General features: G+C 39.2%; 1 protein-coding gene across 4 annotated transcripts in view; it reads right to left on the bottom strand.

Annotated features, from left to right (window-relative positions):
- Positions 1-1,103: 1,103 nt before the first annotated feature.
- STON1 (stonin 1) overlaps positions 1,104-19,094 on the bottom strand; it is a 58,086-nt gene continuing 40,095 nt past the window's right edge. For 3 of the 4 annotated variants that reach the window (XM_066267092.1, XM_066267091.1, XM_066267093.1), the window contains 3 exons: positions 12,815-14,791; positions 6,977-7,179; positions 1,104-4,030 (listed from right to left, as the gene is read on the bottom strand). In XM_066267092.1, coding sequence (XP_066123189.1) covers positions 3,956-4,030; positions 6,977-7,179; positions 12,815-14,744 — 2,208 coding nt within the window. In that variant the 5' untranslated portion in view covers positions 14,745-14,791 and the 3' untranslated portion in view covers positions 1,104-3,955. The remainder of the gene's footprint in view (positions 4,031-6,976; positions 7,180-12,814; positions 14,792-19,094) is intronic. The other variant, XR_010730287.1, reaches the window with a different exon arrangement.

The following is a 19,094-nucleotide window of genomic DNA, read 5'->3' as shown; positions in this document are numbered from 1 at the left end:
ACAAAGAGGGTGGGCAGAAAGGTTGTTAGGTTGGTTTATATTACAGCTCATTTTTCATCATATCTTCTATAGCCTCTCTCCTCACCAGACATCTTATCTGAAATATATTCTGTACAATTGTATAAAAAGCTTTTTAACTTTAAAAAAATTATTTTCAATGTAAATCATATCTAGAATACTAGTTGCCAAAGTTAGAAAATTCCTTAGAAGTCTCCTATGGACAAAGTTTGTCCTGTTGTCAGGAAAAATTGTGCAAGACTGAACAGCAGTTGTCCTAGCTAGCTCATTTGTCCAGGCTAACAACGCCTTTCATTGTCTTTGCATTATTTTACAACTCTGTAAATTTTATTTTATTTTTTTATTGATGGATTTCAGAGAAACAGAGGGGACGGGAGAAAGAGGGACAAATTTGTTGTTCCACTTAATTATGGACTTACTGGTTGCTTCCCATATGTGCACTGACTAGGATCAAACCTGCAACCTTGATGTTTCGAAAAGTCATTCTAACTGAGCTAACCAGCCAGGGCTACAACTCTGGAAGTTTTAGAAAACTGCTAATACAGATAATATGAGTCAATACAAATGTAAATTAATTGTGGGGCAGTTTACAAATTAATTAATCAAATTGATTACTGCCCTGTGGGTAGAACCATTTTGTGTCTATTTGTAAATGCATTTCAGAATTCTTTATTTCCTAGATGTCTCTCTGTTCTTTTAATTCTCCTTGGAACCATTTACAACATCTTATCAGTTCCCTCATTAGTTAATGAGTTAAGTAAAACCTTAGGCACATACTCACTTCTTTAAGAAAGCAATGATTATATCCTCTTTTAAAAGTCATCCCTTAACATCACAAATTATAGTTCGGTGATGTTATTTTTCCGGGATTTGCCAAGATGCCATGTTCACTGACTCCTCAATAGTAAAGCAGTATACATTCACCAGACAGAGAATCAATTGTTTAAGGTTATTGAAATTGATTTCACACCTTTAAAAAAATAGCCCCAGACCTTGCAAAAGAAGATATAAGTCCACTGCACAGCAAGAATCATTTGAAATACATCTTTAATTTTGAAAAACCAATATGCAATATATCAAATACTTTGTTACATGATTATTAAGGCTCTGTTTTATATTTGTGTTGCTATGTCATAAAGTAATATTATAAGTAAGATACAATACTTAATCATCAAGGAAGGTTTTCTAACTGAATTTGTAAGAAAAGGGCTGTATCATAAGCACAGCTTCAGAATGAAGGGAACTAAACCCTAGACTGTCTAATATATAAATCAGATAAAATAAAATATTTAAAAATCCAGCCTTTATGTGCTGTAAAGTATCTTTGATCATACCTTTTAAAATGAATAAACTATTTCTATTCCCACAGAAAAAGAAAATGTCCTAAAATTCTGATCTGTACAATTGATTAAGTACCCATCAAGCCATGAATTCATTTACAGAGTTAATATGATCCTTTGACTGGTAAGACAACCAGACCTGAACAATTACAGCAGGACAACTAGTCAGAAATTGGTCAAGTACTTGGAAGCCCGACATGTGTCAATCAAACAACTGACCCCTAATGGGTCAAACTCACGAAGGGTTGATCTCAATTACCTGTGTGAAAATGTTACAAAGGACTAGTTTCTCCTTCACTCTCTTCCCTGGGTTTTTGTTATTGTAGTTGTTACCTTTTAAGATCATCATTTACTTTCCAGCAAAGGAGATTCTACTTCTTAATTTGTAAGTCTAAGTGGACTCTACCTGATTTTTCACTTACAGCACCATGGGTCACATTTGACCTTCTGCCATTTCTGAGGTCAGAAGAATTGCATTAGGAAGCCTCTCCTCCTTCCACAGAATGTTAATTTAACAGTAAGTAATGAATATTTAAGATCCTAATAGATGTGCAAATTAACAATTATGCCATAGCACCCCGCTGTTAATGCTATCAACCTTCGCATGGCAGCAGAAACTCGATTTGGGCTTTATAGTCAGCGGTTTGTTACTGAGGCTGGATGGTTGGCAAACAAGTGACCCCACAGTGAGGTAGCCACAGATATTGGGCAACCTGTGAAGCATGAGGGGCAATTAATAATTGAACCCTTTGCTGAAATTATTTTGAGGTGTAAATATTCATTAAGTTCAGCTGAATCGGACTCTGAGTTCTCTGTGGGCAGGATGTCATGAAACGGATTTGGAAGGCATGGCAGCCATTAACCCGGCTGACTTCCCGGGATGTGGAGCAGCGTCTCCTCCCGCCACCTCCACACTCGCGCTGAGCAGACCAAAGTCAGTCAATCCGGAACGCGCCGCACCAGACAACAGGGAAAGATGGTGGAAGTTCTGTTTTTAGTGTCACACACGCAGATCTGCCCTCCGTTCATCAACAGTGTGTCTCAAGCATATGATATTATGAGCGATGCATCAGTGGAGTGAAAAAAAAAGAGAGCAATAACAGTTCATTTTAACAGTCAACTTTTGCATTCCTTGCTGTTACAGCAAAATAATGAAAAGCAATAAAATCTGCTGATTGATGCAAACCATCGCCCATGTTGGTTTTAATCTGGTTTTGGAACAGATGACAATGAATGTAACACAATATTAAATAAAATATAAGACATAAACTCTGGCCGACAAAGAAATGTAGTTTGGAAGAATATTACTGTATCCGTTTTTGACTCAAAACAAATCTAGTAAATAGAGAAAAATACCTCCCAATCATATTTTAGATTCAACATAAATTGAAAATGTATTAATATCAAAGGGAGGAGTTTGTTTTTTCAGACTAAAACATACCTAGAATATAGGGTGTCATAAATTTTAAAATCTGACCTTTCTCTGTAAATATTGAAAGGAAATTATAAACAGAATTATGACTGCTAATGCCACTGGCTTTTCATTAGAAACCAAACATTTAGCTGACTGAAGAACAGAAATGTCAACTCTTAAAAATCTAGGGAAAATAATCTAGTGTCTTTCATTCTGGTCATCTTTTAAAGAAAAAGACTCTAAATTTAGTAGAACTAGCATAAAATAATCACCATATGAGTTTGACTTCTATTCAAGAGAGATTTGTGTTAATCACAAACAATACTTTATCAAAATACATTCTTAGAGTTTGAACTTTTGGGAAAGAATATTCAGGAACTTTAAAAGTTCATCTTTAATGTACATAAATATTTCAATTAGTGTCCAATACTGGGATTTCATTTTAAAAGAAATCTCTCCAAGCAAAAAGCAATAGGTTTTAGTGACTTGTATCAACAGAAATAGCTTCTTTATGACACACACCAGAATACAAATATATTTTGAAAACTATAATGCTGTGGGGGAAAGACAGGTACCAAATACAGCCGCTGATTACTCGCAATGGGGTAAGAGGACAGAAAGATAAATAATTCAAAGTCACAGCTACTTCCACATCTCCATTTAGCCTGCGGTTTCAGCATCATTCCATGCCTAGCCCTGCTGCAGAGGTGAGCAAGAAGGAAAAGTTAGTATTCTGGTTTGTGTTTCCATTGTGTCTCACCCTCCAGTACAGGTGCTAACACAGCAAGAAGAAATGGGGACTGGAGGATAATAAATATGACACCTGGGTAACCAGAACACAAAACAATCAGCCACTGAGTAATCAAAAATCAAAAACCCGTTAACCAAGTGGGCTGTTGGGTCACATATTGAATAACAGCGCCTTTCAGTTTCAATAGGAAGCAGAAACATTCACGCAAAGTACAAGACACATTTCAGATCAAACCCCTGGGGCACAAACATATCAAAAGCATAGAACATAAACTGTTCGGTTTCAGGTCTAAATTTCTCTAAACACAGCCACCGGACCTGTCCTCAGCCCTCTATTCAGAGGTCATTTCCACTATACAGGAGCAGAACTGTGTGTGGTTTCTGTAAGTTACATATGTGAAAAGCGGGTGGTCATCATTAACTCTTGCTACTCCTACTGAGTTACGCAGTCACCAGCTCTGTCTGGGTCTTCTCCATCGATTTTAATCCACTTCTTTTCTATTTCAACCTGTTATGCAAAAGCAAAACATAGGCACCATTAACAAGTGCAGCACAGCACTAGCACCTGTTCAGTCCCATTTCATACATGAGGTAAGGGCTGTAGCCACAGACACAGACACGGACGCAGCCCTGCCACACTCTCACACTAGTTCGATAATGAGGCACTCTCCTCTCCTTTTGGTCAAAAGAGCCCCGCCCCAACTCCCTTCCTCTAAGATCAAATTTTTTTAAAAACTAAAACTCTCCTCTCTTCTAAGTCAGTTTTTATAAAATGTATGTAGAATACATATATTGGTAAGACGGAGATCTGGCTAGGTATGTGATCAATTATACCCTCATATCAGAGATCCAGGCTTTGGCCCACCTGAGGTTTATAACATCCCCCAAAGCATCTCTCTAATGAACTAAAACAAGCTAGTTTACAAACTGATAGACCAGCTGGGCCAAACCATCTGCTGGCCCCTTATTTTTCCATCTCACCTCAAATGTTACCTCCCAATGGAGGCCCCACCCCAGACTGTTCTCGGTAAGGAAGCCCCCATCACTCTCTGTCCTACCACCCCATTTTATTCTCTTCTTGGACTCTGTCACTATTTGAAATTATTTTATGTACTTACTAATTATTTTTGTTCCCTCACTAGAAGGTAAGCTGCCTGAGGACAGGGACCTATCTCTTACTCACTCTTGTGTCCCAGGCATCGAGGGAAGCACCTGGCACTTTGAAATTGCTCAAGAAACACTTACTAAATGGAAGATAACACTTTGGAACTGTCTGCCACTGAGTGCCAATCAATTAGTAAATGCTATTAAAGCTAGAAATTTTTGTTACATAATTTTGAGCTGTCTGCTAAAACCCTGTGAAACTGGCACATCCCTGAACTGGAAACTAAGTATAAATGAAGTCTGTGTGTGTGCTGGGCCCACATTTCAGTCCCATATAACGCGTCTATACCTAGTGTTACAGGTCAGGTTCCCCAAGACGTGAACTCTGGACAGAGATTGGTGGGCAGAAATATTATGGGGAGCATTATGGGGTTGACACCTGTTGGAAAGGGGAGCAGAGGGGAGAAAGCAGAACAGGAAGAGGGGGAAGTTGGGCTGCAATTCAGTCACAATAAAGGCTTCCGCTGACCCCGGGGACAGCTGAAGCTAGGACGGCCCTGCAGTTACCCAAGCTGAGGCAAAAGGGTCTTCACATCCCTGAATCCACCAGTCACTGGACAAAAGCTGCCCCAGGAAGCGGGCAGGACCTGAGCTTTTCTCAGCCAGGGCAATTCCCAGCTGCTGGGGGAATAAGTGCTTAGGTCCCCAAGGGGCCACACAGGACAGCAGCCTCCCATCATTAATTTCTCACTAGAAAAAACATCACTGGACCCAAGCATGTATACTTACTTCTAAACAGAGGGTCCAAAATAAAGAAAAATCCTGACATATTACTATATTATGGAGCCACCAGTTGGTGTTTATTAAGTCTTATATAATCACACTATTTTTGATAGAAATAGATGAGTGGAAAATCAGAATGGCGTTAATCATAGCTGAGATTCAAACAACATAGATTTTAAAATATTAGAAAGTATAAAATGCAATTTGTGTCCAAGACAAAACAAATATAAGTTCTAAATGGAATCACCTGCTTATTATTTGCTGTTTAAGTTTTTTGACTTGAGAAATATTTTCTGATGAAATGATGTATTTGTGAATAAAACCAATAATATATTGCCATTTACAAAATACTATAGAAAATATAAAGAGGTTATCTCTGTATCTACTAACTTTGAAGATGAGAAGGAAAGCCAGTTTATTAACAGGTACAAATGTATGTTACCCTTTAATTCATCTGGCCTAAGAATGCAGAAACACTGATGGTGAACATTCCAAACTGTTGCAATAGAGCAACTCAGCACTTCCCCTGGGGTGATTCACAGAATGCTACTTCAGTATTGATACATGTTTTACACACAAATGCCCAAACGGACCAGATTCCATCATCAATAAGTTAGAGGAAAACTGGGTTAAGGTTAACAAACTTTATTGCAGGACTTCTCAGAGCCTTCATTTAACATTAATTTAGTGTACAGCATTCCCAAATTTATTTATTTTTTTGGACACATGTTCCACAGAACACATACTCGAAAATGCTATTCTAACATAATTTTTACCATAAATATACTTCTGAAATGTGCGTTCATTTTTAATGCCCTGTTTTTCATTGAGAGCTGATTAAGTATGTGACACTGTGTGCTCAGGTTTCTTTTTTTTAAACGGTGTATTTCTCTTTTTTTAATTTTTATTTTATTTATTCATTTTAGAGGAGAGAGAGGGAGAGAGAGAGACAGAGAGAGAAAGAGAGAGAGAGAGGAGAGAGAGACAGGGGGGAGGAGCTGGAAGCATCAACTCCCATATGTGCCTTGACCAGGCAAGCCCAGGGTTTCGAACCAGCGACCTCAGCATTTCCAGGTCGACGCTTTATCCACAACGACACCACAGGTCAGGCAGGTTTCTAACATTCTCTAGAACTGGGGGGACAAACTAGGTTCACTGCTGACCATTAAGTTTCCACGGCCGAGCTCTTTTCTAGGTCAGAGACACACACACACTCAAACATACATGCTCACGTACGAGGGCAAAGCAAATATACTGCTCACAAAAATTAGGGGATATTTCAAAATGAATATGAAGTGATTAAAAAAGGAAGCATTTGATTAATTTTTTTTATTAAACAAGAACATTAGAAAAGCAAAGGACAAGTCAAAGAAAGTTGTTGGATTATGCAAATGAAATGCAAAACCAACTTTTATTTCATTGGTGAAAATGCACTATACAAGAGGCTGAAAGAACTGGAGTATCTGCATGTTCTCTGGTCCCCTAATTTTTGTGAGCAGTGTATTCACAGCCAAATCAGGTCACAGCTCTAGAAGCCCCAACGTGAACCAAAGGAGTGGGGACGTACCTGGATGTGGTAGCAGGCTCGCTGATGGACATGTTTCTGTGGCTGGACGTCGCTCTCCACCCCCAGAGACCTGACCTCCGTCCCTGAGGCACAGGTGTCAAGCATCCCAAACTGAACAGTAGCAAATGGATACCAGTCAGAGGGAATTTCTTGGTCTGATCCAAGTTCTAGTTTATATGACAAACAATGGGGGTGATCAGGACCTTGAAGAAAAAAACCAAATTATCCGTCAAAGTATTTCAGTGGTCGCTAAACATGCCTCTAGAACTTAAGGAGCACTCCTCCCTCTCTTTAATAAGCAATTCCATTAGCACTACGGCAGTGTGGTTTCTATTGGAACAAAATACCAGCAAAATTCACAATTCTGCACTAACTAGGAGAAATCTGCAATTTTTAAGTACTAGCTTTAAAATATATACAACTTTATTACTATATATATATATATACATACATATGTTAACTCTTAAAAATGTTTTCAATTAGAAGTGTGCTAAGTTTCTTTAACGAAAAAATAATATTTAAATTATGTATCATTATTTGGCTACAAGGTATATAGAATCTGTAAAAAAAAAACTCTCTTAAATAGACTAAATAAGCTCTTATAATAATTCTTAACTTTTTCTTTTTCTTACCATTCTTTCACTGATAATTAATGCAAAGGTAAACTTCAGCTTAAATTAGGTCACATTATTAAGAATTCTGATTTTTTTTAAAGTTACATTTAATGAAATTTTATTGCCTGACTGGGCAGTGGTGCAGTGGATAGAGCGTCGGACTGGGACGCGGAGGACCCAGGTTCGAAACCCCGAGGTTGCCAGCTTGAGCGCAGGCTCATCTGGTTTGAGCAAGGCTCACCAACTTGAGCCCAAGACTGCTGGCTTGAGCAAAGGGTCACTCAGTCTGCTGTGACCTCCAGTCAAGGCACATATGGGAAAGCAATCAATGAACAACTAAGGTGCTGCAACGAAGAATTGATGCTTCTCATCTCTCTCCCTTCTTGTCTGTCCCTCTCTCTGACTCTCTCTGTCACAAAATAAATAAATTAATTAATTTTAAAAAAAGAAATTTTATTATATTTAAGAAAATATTCTAGGCCAATAATTTCTCTCTCAGTAGAACAGATTATATTTGAGTACATTACTTTCCACTCACCCTTCTTAAAGCTTTGATGGAAACAGATGTACAGTGCAGAGATGGACATATTGGCTCTCAATGTTTCCATCTAATATTTGTTTTCACTTAATTCAATGTGTCATTTATTGAGTATCTACTCTATGCCAGGCCAGGCTCTGTGCCAGACTTGGGGATATCAGATAAATGCAAAAACTTTAAATATGGTCATGTGTAACGTGTGTGTGTGTGTGTGTGTTATAATGGAATAAAAAATATTTTCATTGTAGTCACAGAAGTAACTATTTAAATGTGCCATGATTCTGCTGCATGACTGTCCATAGCATGTACATACCCAATGCAGCTATCTTCACTTCCAGAATGTATGAGGTGACAGTAATTTCAAAGCCAGATTAAATTACTGTAGCACCGACATAGCTTCAGAAAGAACATTTCCATCAGAATATAGCTTCAGGCACAAAAACAAGAGTTTAAAAGATTTCATTTAATTCTTAAAAGATAAATTGCCTTTCATTCCTTACAATCTGTTTCTTGCAGAGAAACTAATAGAATGCTAAGGCTGTAAAAGGCCTTAAGAAGTCATCAATCAATTAACCAACAGAGGCTCATTAACCATCGCCACCACTTACAGGAGGGTAGGACAATAGTGGCCTCTGATGTGTGCTCAAATACCCAGATCACTGCAGGCAAGTGATAACTTTATTCACACACACACACCCAGGGGGGGGATTCCACAGTCCATTACCGTTTCTAGTCTTCTGCCTGCAGTGAGGACACAGTAAGTTCATTTAAATTTAATTTAGGCACTCATACTTCCTTTAGGACACACAGTGGTTAAGAACACAAACACTGTACCCATATTGCCCAGGGTCCAGGCCCAGCTCTGCTGCTTAAAAGCTGTGTAATCCTAGGTGAGTTACTTGATCTCTGAGCCTCAGTTTCCCTGAAAATGGGTGTGATGGTGATAACAATAACATAAACCTTACAGGACTGCTGTGAGGATCAGACAAAGCAGTCAGGGGACCCAGAGTACTAGCGCGTGAAATGCCACAGTGGTATCAGTGGAAGTGGAAGGCATATATAATTACTTTGCAAGGTATTATTTGATTATAAATCCAGTATTATTATTTCATTAATATATTTTGTTAATGAAGTGATTGTGGATTCTACATTTTTAGAGCTGAAAACTATATTGGAGATGATACAATTTAATATTCATATTTTAAAGGAAAATAGTCTTCTGGAAACTCTTACAATCAAAGTTACCCAAGTTGAAAACCTAGTACTCCAAAAAATGTTAGACACAAAAAATTTCTATTTGCTTTTAAAGGAGAGTGTTATTTCTTTAAGTTTTCTGGCAAATTTTTCGTGGCTTTTAAAAATTCTAAGTACTCTACAATGTCTAATAACATATTCCCCCTTTAGACTTTAATTTCCATGAGCAGAGTGATCATGTCTGTCCCTAGAACAATGTTTAGCACGATTGAGGCTCAATGGATATTTGGCAAATTTACAAATAAATGAAAAAAGGAAAACCATGTTATTTAATCTCAGTACTGTCCAGCAGGGGGCCCTCTCGGACTTTGATAATTGTTACTCTCTCACCAAAACTTTCTCAGGAGAGGGAATGCAAATTACATCTACTTAGGTCTAGTAGCTATCCGATCCTTCTAGAACCAAAATATTTCACATCTGAAATGGACCTGTTGAGCGCTGGAGGGTATGAATGGAAGGAGAATAATACAAGTGGAGAAGAAAGCAATCAATATGCTGATGACAGAGAGCAAAGAGAAAACGTAAAGGCAAAACATATAAAAATTGGTAAAACTGGGAAGGTAGAGATAGATATTTGTTCACTGCCCCCCCCTTCCACTTCTCTTTCTAATTCCATGCCACCATCTGTAATTCCTTTGGCTAACCACATTCTCATTAGTTCTTCTCCTCTTCTTCCTTTCACTTCCCACCCATCTCTTTCCCAACCCCCAATTCCTCACTCTCCACCCTCACCAAAGCCTGTCCTCAGGAAAGGCCCCTGTGTTCCTTTGCTGTCAGTCACACCTTAGTCTGAATGGACTGTTCTAGCTACCTGCCCAAGGGCCGCCTTTGTTGTAAAATGAAAGACCTGCCCACTGTTAAAGAAATACAAAGCAGTGACACCCTAATAGAAGACACATGTAAGGGGGCAGCAGCCCTTCCCAAGTCCCTTGAAATCACATGTAAGTGAAAAAGAAGTCCATCCTGAACTCAAAACGACACAGGAGGAAAGCATAAACTTTTTTTTCTAATTAGCACCAAGTAGACTAATTCTTATGTTCTCTTTCATTTTCCATCTTTAAATATTTTTTCTAACAGTATTGGCCTTTCAGAAACTAGCTTGGAAAAGGTAATGTTTTAAAGAATTTTTAAAACTCTGCTGTTCTCTAAACACCCAAATGATTTAAGAATCATGTAAAAAATAGAGATGTATTCTAAGACCCTGTTATTCTCTGTGTGGTCCATGGGCCAGCAGCATTGGTATCCCCTGAGAACAGTTATCACAATCTACATTTTAACAAGCCTATTCATGTGCACATAAAAGTTTGAGAAGCACTGCCTTAGGACAGAGATTTATTTCCTCTCCATCCCAATCTTACTACACTGCTCACAAGAATTAGGGGATATTTTATTACTTCATATTCATTTTGAAATACTCCCTAATTTTTGTGAGCAGTATATTTCTGTGCCACTCCTCCAGTGGCAAGCTGCCCTACAATGAAACTACAAGACAGGACCACAGGACCTGGCCCACCTCACAACCATGCCCTGCCCCCCCAGACTCCACCTGACACAATCCACCGGCCTTTTCTCTGGGCCTCCTCTTTGCACACAGACCTGATCTGAACAAAGCAGCTTTGATCCCAAAGGATGTGTTCAGTAATCACTGGACTGCTTGTAAAATGTTGTTCTCTGTGGGCCTAGTGCTCTGAAAGTCTTCAGAAAGAATTCCCAAAGGCTAAGATCAAGTCCCACCGCCTCTCTGGGAATACCCACTCTTGCGATTGTTCTTAGAAAGCTCAACTGCTAGTAAATACAGGTCTGAGGGTAATAGAGCTCTAGGAGACACAGGGGAAGACAGCACAGGGAGGGATGATCCTTGCCTGGGGAACCAGGAGAGGTCCCAGGTCACATGATTCTCAACCCTGGCTGCCTGGGAGAGCCTTTTTACCATCGCCCATATCTGAGCATCCCATCACCACAGCGTCATTGCTGATATGGGGCCTAAATATGGTTTTTAAAGCTCTTAATAGTCTATGAGTTCTGACAGGTAGCCAGGGCTGGGAAACACACCGATTTTAAAAGGAAGATTGATGACAAGATCCTAGGCTATCTCAGCTCGTGGCACCGCCATTGCCCACCTATTCCCCAAGCCAAAGACCCTGGCCTCCTCTCCCTGTCCTCCAGGCCCACAGGTAAGCCGTCACTGTCTTGAGGGCACCTCTCTGAATCTCCTCACCAATTATTCACCTCCCCAGTGAAAAAGGGAGACTCATTTCTCTTCTTTTCTTTTTTTTAGTGAGAGAGACAGAGAGAGGGACAGACAAGGACAGGCAGACAGGAAGGGAGAGAGATGAGAAGCATCAATTCTTCATTGCAGCACCTTAGTTATTCACTGATTGCTTGTGCCTTGACGGTGGGTCAGGGGAAGACTACAACAGAGCGAGTGACCCCTTGCTCAAGCAAGCGACCTTGGCTCAAGCCAGCAACCTTGGGCTCAAGCCAGCAACCATAGGGTCATGTCTATGATCCCACGCTCAAGCCAGTGACCCCACATTCAAGCTGGTGAGCCAGTGCTCAAGCCAGATAAGCCCATGTCAAGCCAGTAACCTCGGGGTATTGAACCTAGGTTCTCTGTGTCCCAGGCCAACACTCTATCCACTGTGCCACTGCCTGGCCAGACAAAGGGAGACTTATTTCAAACAGCACAGAACAAAACCTAAGGAAGAGATACTAAGAATAGGAAAATGTTCAGGTATACTCATGAATGACAGATCTTCAAAGGTTAATTAGGGAATCTAATGTCAAGAAGTCAACTACAGCCTGACCAGGCGGTGGCGCAGTGGATAGAGCGTTGGACTGGGATGCAGAAGACCCAGGTTCGAGACCCCGAGGTCGCCAGCTTGAGCATGGGCTCATCTGGTTTGAGCAAAGCTCACCAGCTTGGAACCAAGGTCGCCGGCTTGAGCAAGGGGTTACTCACTCTGCTGTAGCCCCACAGTCAAGGCACATATGAGAAAGCAATCAATGAACAACTAAGGTGTCACAACAAAAAACTAATGATTGATGCTTCTCATCTCTCTCCGTTCCTGTCTGTCTGTCCCTATCTATCCCACTCTCTGACTCTCTGTCTCTGTAAAAAAAAAAAAAAAAAAAAAAAAAAAAAAGAAGTCAACTACAAATATTCCCTTGGTGCCACCATCCTAGCCTAGGATGATATTTATGATATTAAATAAAAATTTTAAGTTGAAATTATCTGGTAGAAACAAGCATAAGAGGATGAAATAAACTAGGTATTTAACTAAGTGTTGCACCTTCCACCCTGCAATGTGCAAGCCTGTCCTCAGCTGACTACAGTAACCATCCGTCTCAGCCTGGTTTCAATCCTAGGAGGACGGTGAAAACACTGAAGCTATTTCACACGAAAATCCACTCAGGGTGTTAGATATTTACTTGAGTGTTTATCAGGAAGCCGATCTATCTTCCATACCACAGCCCGGTAGGCACTCTCATATTTTGCTGACCCCACAGTAACCTGTATGACAGGTTCCGATTCAGGTTCCTGTAAACTCCCCAGACAGGCTGGGCGGTTCATTTTGGCTTTCAGGGACTTCTGCCTCTGGAGGTTCATGGTCCAGAGGGCCTTGATCCACTGAGATGGGACAGGAAAGTGTATCATTATGTTGTCACAGGACCTCAAGGAACTGGCATGGGATGATCTCTGAAGCAATGGGGCCATGTTGACAAAGGCCTGAAGCTCCACATATGCCCCCTGGACAACCACTACCGACTTCAGGGAAAAGGGAAGGTCTTCCCCATTATACAAAGTCTTGAAACGCATCAACTCAAACCGGCAGGCATCGAGAGGTACAAACTTAATGATTCTTGATTGCTCAAATTCTTGGGCTCTCACACACTTATGAAAATGATACTCAAGAATATCAATCCCCTTCTTTTCTGGGTCTGTTTCAAAATAGTGTTCATTTCGCTTCTGCAGCTCAATATCATTCAATGTTAAAAAGCATTCCGTGTTCCCATTCACAAAGCACAGGCAATAGATTTGAGTTAACACAGCACTTTCAACCAATTTTCCTTCTTCTTTAGTGATTTTACCCCAAAAGTTGTCCACCATCTCAAGGGAAATTTCTTGTTCCTCATAATTCTTCTTTGGTTTGGAAACAGATGGCAGCCTCGTTAGCTCCTCCTCCACTGTCGTCAGGAAGTCGAGGAAGTCATGGTACTCTGTGGACCCCAACTTCAGCATCTGTTCTATGTCTGGTTCATGAACTACTTCTGTCTTAGAATGGTATTTTCTTCTTTCTGTGTAAGACACATGTTCAATCTTCACAGTATGGATTTTCCCTGCCACACTAAAGTTCTCAAGTTTGGGTTCAGAAAGCCTGCATTGTGGATCAAGCTGTAACTCTTTGAATGGTTTCTCTAACCCCTTCTCATAATACATTTGCAAAATTCCTCCAGGTAAAACTTTTAAAAAAACTGGCCCCCATTGACGGGACGACATCATGTTCTTCTTCTCGGGAATTCTCAGCATGAAAGACCACCCAGTTTTGGGCTGACTCCGGAAGAGCACGTGGGGAACAAAGGAAGAAGCCATGTCTTCAGCATGCAGACACTGCATGGACAAACTTCCAAGTGAGTCCTGGTTCTCAGCTGATTGGAGATGTTCAAGCTTCTTACAGATGTAGTTGAGTGAACACTGATTTAAGCTCTTCTGATCAATTGGGATTTCTTTGTCTCTTGATGGGAACCCCTTTCTGCTTCCTGGAGAGTCAAAGGTGAACTGGGAAGCACTGCCTTCTTCTTTCCAAAATGGACTTGAGAAGGAACAGTCCTCCCGAAAATATTGAAACTGGAGGGCATCACTTTGTGACTCTAGGCCTTCAGCCTGTGGAGGACTAACTTCATCTGGAAGACCCATTTTGGGAGCTGGATGTGCACATGAGTGATTGTTGGGTAAGAACACATGGGATAAACAGGTGGGTTTAGCTGGCAATAAGGAAGAATCTGCTCCAGATGTTGTGAATGGACTGTTTGAAGATAATTCTGGAATAGGATAAAGCACATGAGTCCCTGCTTTGGGGATGCCAGGAATTCCGGGGAAGTCTTTGGTAGGTGTAGAAAGAGGAGAGTTACTTGGAGGTCCTGGACTGAAGTAAAAGTCTATGATGGGAGAAGGAAGAGGGGTACTACTAGTGGAGGAAGAGCCACTGGGAAATTCCTTAGAACCAGAAAGATTCAGCTTCAGTCCATTTGGCCTACAGATGCCTTGATTCTCTAGAGGGAAATTCTTTGACTTTTGAGAAGACTGGAATGCAGGGTCTTCATCAAATGTGACCCAGTTGCCTGGGTTCGTAGAACACATCTTTGAAATCAGACTGTGATCTTGTCAATGAGTCAGATATGTTGTCTCTGTTAAAGAAGAAAAAGAAAATATGACTATAAAATGAGGGGAAAAATTCAAGTTACTAAAGGTCTAAGTTCTGAGAAAATTTGGATTTAAAAGCATCCAGATTTACAAGTTAACTAATTTCAAAGAAATGCTTAAAACTGAAACACTTTTAATGGCTGAATGGATTTAAAAATACAAGATCAAACAATCTGCTATGACAAAATTTTAGATTTAAGGACATATATAGGCTAAAAGTGAAAGGATAGAAAAAGATAATCTATACAAATAGAAATCAAAAGAGAACAGGGGTAGCTATACTAATATCAGATAAAATAACTTTAAGTCAAAAACTATTACAAGAGACAAAGAAGGATGTTATATAACTCACCAGAAAGATATAATGATTCCAAGTATATATAAACTCAACACCAGAGTACCCAAATATATAAAGCACATATTAGAAAACTAAATGGAGAAATAGATAGGAACACAATAATAGTAGAAGATTTCAATACCCCACTTTCAATAATGGATATGACATCCAGACAGAAGATCAATAAGGAAACAGAGGACTTGAACAACACTATAGATCAAATGGACATACCAGACATATAAAGAACATTCCACATTACAGCAGTAAAACACACATTCTCAAGCACACACACAGAACATTCTCTAGAACAGATCACAAGTTAAGCCACAAAACAAGTCTTAACAAATTTAAGATTAAAATCATACCAGATATCTTTTCCATCAGGTATCTTTTCCACCACAACAGAAAAAAATCATTAGAAGGAAAACTGGAAATTCACAAATACACAGAAATTAAACAATACACAATGGGTCAAAGAAGAAATCAAAAACAAAATTAGAAAATATCTTGAGACAAAAATTAAAGCACAACATATCAAAAGGTATGGGATGCTGTAAAAGTAGCACTAAGAGGGGACTGTTTAGTGGTAAATTGCCTACATTTTTAAAAAAATGGTCTCAAATAAACAACCTAATTTTACAACTCAAAGAACTAAAAGAAAAACAAAAACAACAAAAATTTAAGCCCTAAATTAGCAAGAAAAGAATAAAAATTAGAGTAGAAATAAATAATACAGGCAATTGAAAATAGAAAAATTATCCCAAAAAAGTTAATTTTTTTGGAAAAAAATGAACAAAATTGACAAACTTTTCTCTGGACTGAGGGGAAAAATACTCAAATAAAATCAGAAATAAAAGAGGAGGTCCTGACCAGGCGGTGCAGTGGATAGAGCGTCGGACTGGGATGAGGAGGACCCAGGTTCAAGACCCTGAGGACGCCAGCTTGAGCATGGGCTCATCTGGCTTGAGCAAAAAAAGCTTACCAGCTTGGACCCAAGGTCGCTGACTCGAGCAAGGGGTACTCAGTCTTCTGAAGGCCCACAGTCAAGGCACAAATGAGAAAGCAATCAATGAACAACTAAGGTGTCAAAACAAAAACCTGATGATTGATGCTTCTCATCTCTCTCCATTCCTGTCTGTCTGTCCCTATCTATTCCTCTCTCTGACTCTATCTCTGTCCCTGTATAAAATAAAAATTAAAAATAAAAATAAAGAGGAGGCATTCTGGTATCACAGAAATTCTTTTAAAAGATCATTATAAGAGACTACATGAGCCTGACCAGGCAGTGGCGCAGTGGATAGAGTGTCAGACTGGGATGCAGAAAACCCAGTTCGAAACCCCGAGGTCCCTAGCTTGAGTGCAGGCTCATCTGGTTTGAGCAAGGCTCACTAACTTGAGCCCAAGGTCACTGGCTTGAGCAAGGGGTCACTCACTCTGCTGTAGTCCCCTGGTCAAGGCACATATGAGAAAGCAATCAATGAACAACTAAGGTGCCACAATGAAGAATTGATGCTTCTCCTCTCCCTCCCTTCCTATCTGTTGGTCCCTATCTGCCCCTCTCTCTGTCTCCCTGTCTCTGTCACACAAAAAAAGAAAGAGAGAGAGACTACACAAACAATTATATGCCAACAAAGTGATTAACCCAGAAGAAATGGATAAATTCCTAGAAACAACAGCTAACAAAATCTAATCATAAAGAAATAGAAAATCTGAACAGATCCACACCTATAAATAGTAAGACTGAATTGGTAGTCAAAACCTTCCCAAAAAGAAAAGCCCAGACCCAGATGGCTCCACTGGAGAAGTCTACTAAACATTCAAAGAATCATTAACACCATCCTTCTCAAACTTTCAAAAACTGTGAAGGAGGGAACACTTCCAAACTCATTTTATGAGGCAAGCATTACTCTGATACTAAAGCCAAAAATACTACCAGAAAAGAAAACTACTATTTTGAATACGAATGCAAAAATACTCAACAAAATACTAGTAAACCAAATTCAACAGCAGATTAGAAGGAGCATATGTGGTTATCCAGTCAGATGTATCGCTGGGATGCAAGGAGAGTCCAACATATGAAAAATCAATCAATGTGATACACCACATTAACAGAACAAAGAATAAATATCACATGATCATCTTAATAGATGCAGAAAAAGCATTTAATGAAATTCAACACCTTATCATGATAAGAAATCACTCAACAAACTAGAAATAGAAGGCAGTTACCTCAACACAATAAAGGTCACATATGTAAAGCCCACAATTAATATGATATTCATTGTTGAAAACTGAAAGCTTTTCCTCTAAGACCAAGAACAAGGCAAGGATGTCCTCTTTTACTACTTCTATTGAACACACTGAATAGACATTCCTCCAAATAAGATGTACAAATGAACAACAGGTATATGAAAAGATATTTGACATAACTAATCACCAGGAAAATGCAAATCAAAATCACAATGAGATATTACCTTACATCTGTTAGGATGGCCATTACTGAAAAAAAGAAAAGAAAAAAAAAAAACCACAAAGCAAACAATAAAAATAAAAAGTGTTGGCAACGATGTGGAACAACTAGAAACCCTGTGCACTGTTGGTAAGAATGTAAAAAGAGAAACAGTAGAGAGGTTCCTAAAATTTTTTTCAAATCCTGCTGCCATGTGATCCAGCAATCCCTCTTCTGGATATTTATCCAAATGGATTGAAATAGTATCTGAAAGACGTATCTGCAATCGCATGTTCATTGCAGTATTCACAACAGCCAAGAGGTGGAAACAACCTAAATGTCCATCATCCAATGAATGGATAAAGAAAATGTGGTGTATACATATATATATACATATACATTGTAATATTATTCAGTCTTTTTTATTATTATTATTATTATTCAGTCTTAAAAAGAAAATTCTGATATATGCAACAACAGAGAAGAACCTTAAGGACATTATGTAAAATAAGTAAGCTAGTCCATAAAAAATAATTCACACACATAAAATTCCCCCTTAAAAAAAAAAAAAGATAATTCAGTGGTATTTAGTACATTCACAGAGTTGTGCAACCAAAACCACTATCTAATTCCAGAACATTTTTATCAATGCCCACCCCCCAAATAAACCCTGTACCTAATTAAAAGTCACTCCCCATTTTCTCCCTCCCCCCAAGCCCTGGAAACCATTGATCTACTTTATCTTTCTGAATTTGCCTAGTCTGGACATTTCATAGAAATAGAAACTCTACAACATATGGTCTTTTGTGTCTGGCTTCTTTCACTTAGTATAATGTTTTCAAAGTTCATCCATATTGTAGCACATATCAATCAGTACTTCATTCTTTCTGTGGCTGAAATATTTCATTGTGAGACTATCCCATATTTTGTTCATCGGTTGATAGACCTTTGGAGTGTTTCTAATTTTTGGCTATTATACTACTGCTATGAACATTTGTGTATAAGTTTTTTTGGGTAATCATTTCTCTCGGGTATACAACCTAGGCTTGGAAAGAATCCGAATTTGAACATAGGTCACTTCATGCAAATCTAATACAATATAAATTATTGAAATGATTCTAATGACATCAGAGGCAATGAGCTTATATAGAACCCAGCACTGACCTGGGGTGGGGTGCAATCGAACACTGGACACTGCTCTGCCACTCACACTGGACACTCACTGATTAGGCCAGGATCATCTCTGAGTTTCTTTCCAGTTTTAAAACAACTTCATGGTAGTTGACATCCAGTTGAATTTTTTTTCAAAAGCAGAAATTATGTTACCACCGGGATTTTTGATCAAACTTCCAAACTGACAGAAAGTCAAACTCTATAGATGACTATTGTGAAAACTCAAAACTTGCTCGAATAAAGGCCATGAGAAAGGCCTATTTTCCTCCCTCCAAAGCGCCTTCTCGCCTCCCCTTGTGGATAATGAAGGCTCAACCAGCGCAATCAT

This window comes from Saccopteryx bilineata, chromosome 3 (assembly GCF_036850765.1).
Source record: "Saccopteryx bilineata isolate mSacBil1 chromosome 3, mSacBil1_pri_phased_curated, whole genome shotgun sequence".
In the NCBI taxonomy this organism is placed as follows: Eukaryota; Metazoa; Chordata; class Mammalia; order Chiroptera; family Emballonuridae; genus Saccopteryx; species Saccopteryx bilineata.
The sequence above is the reverse complement of the archived record's forward strand: the minus strand, read 5'-3'. Positions and strand labels throughout refer to the sequence as shown.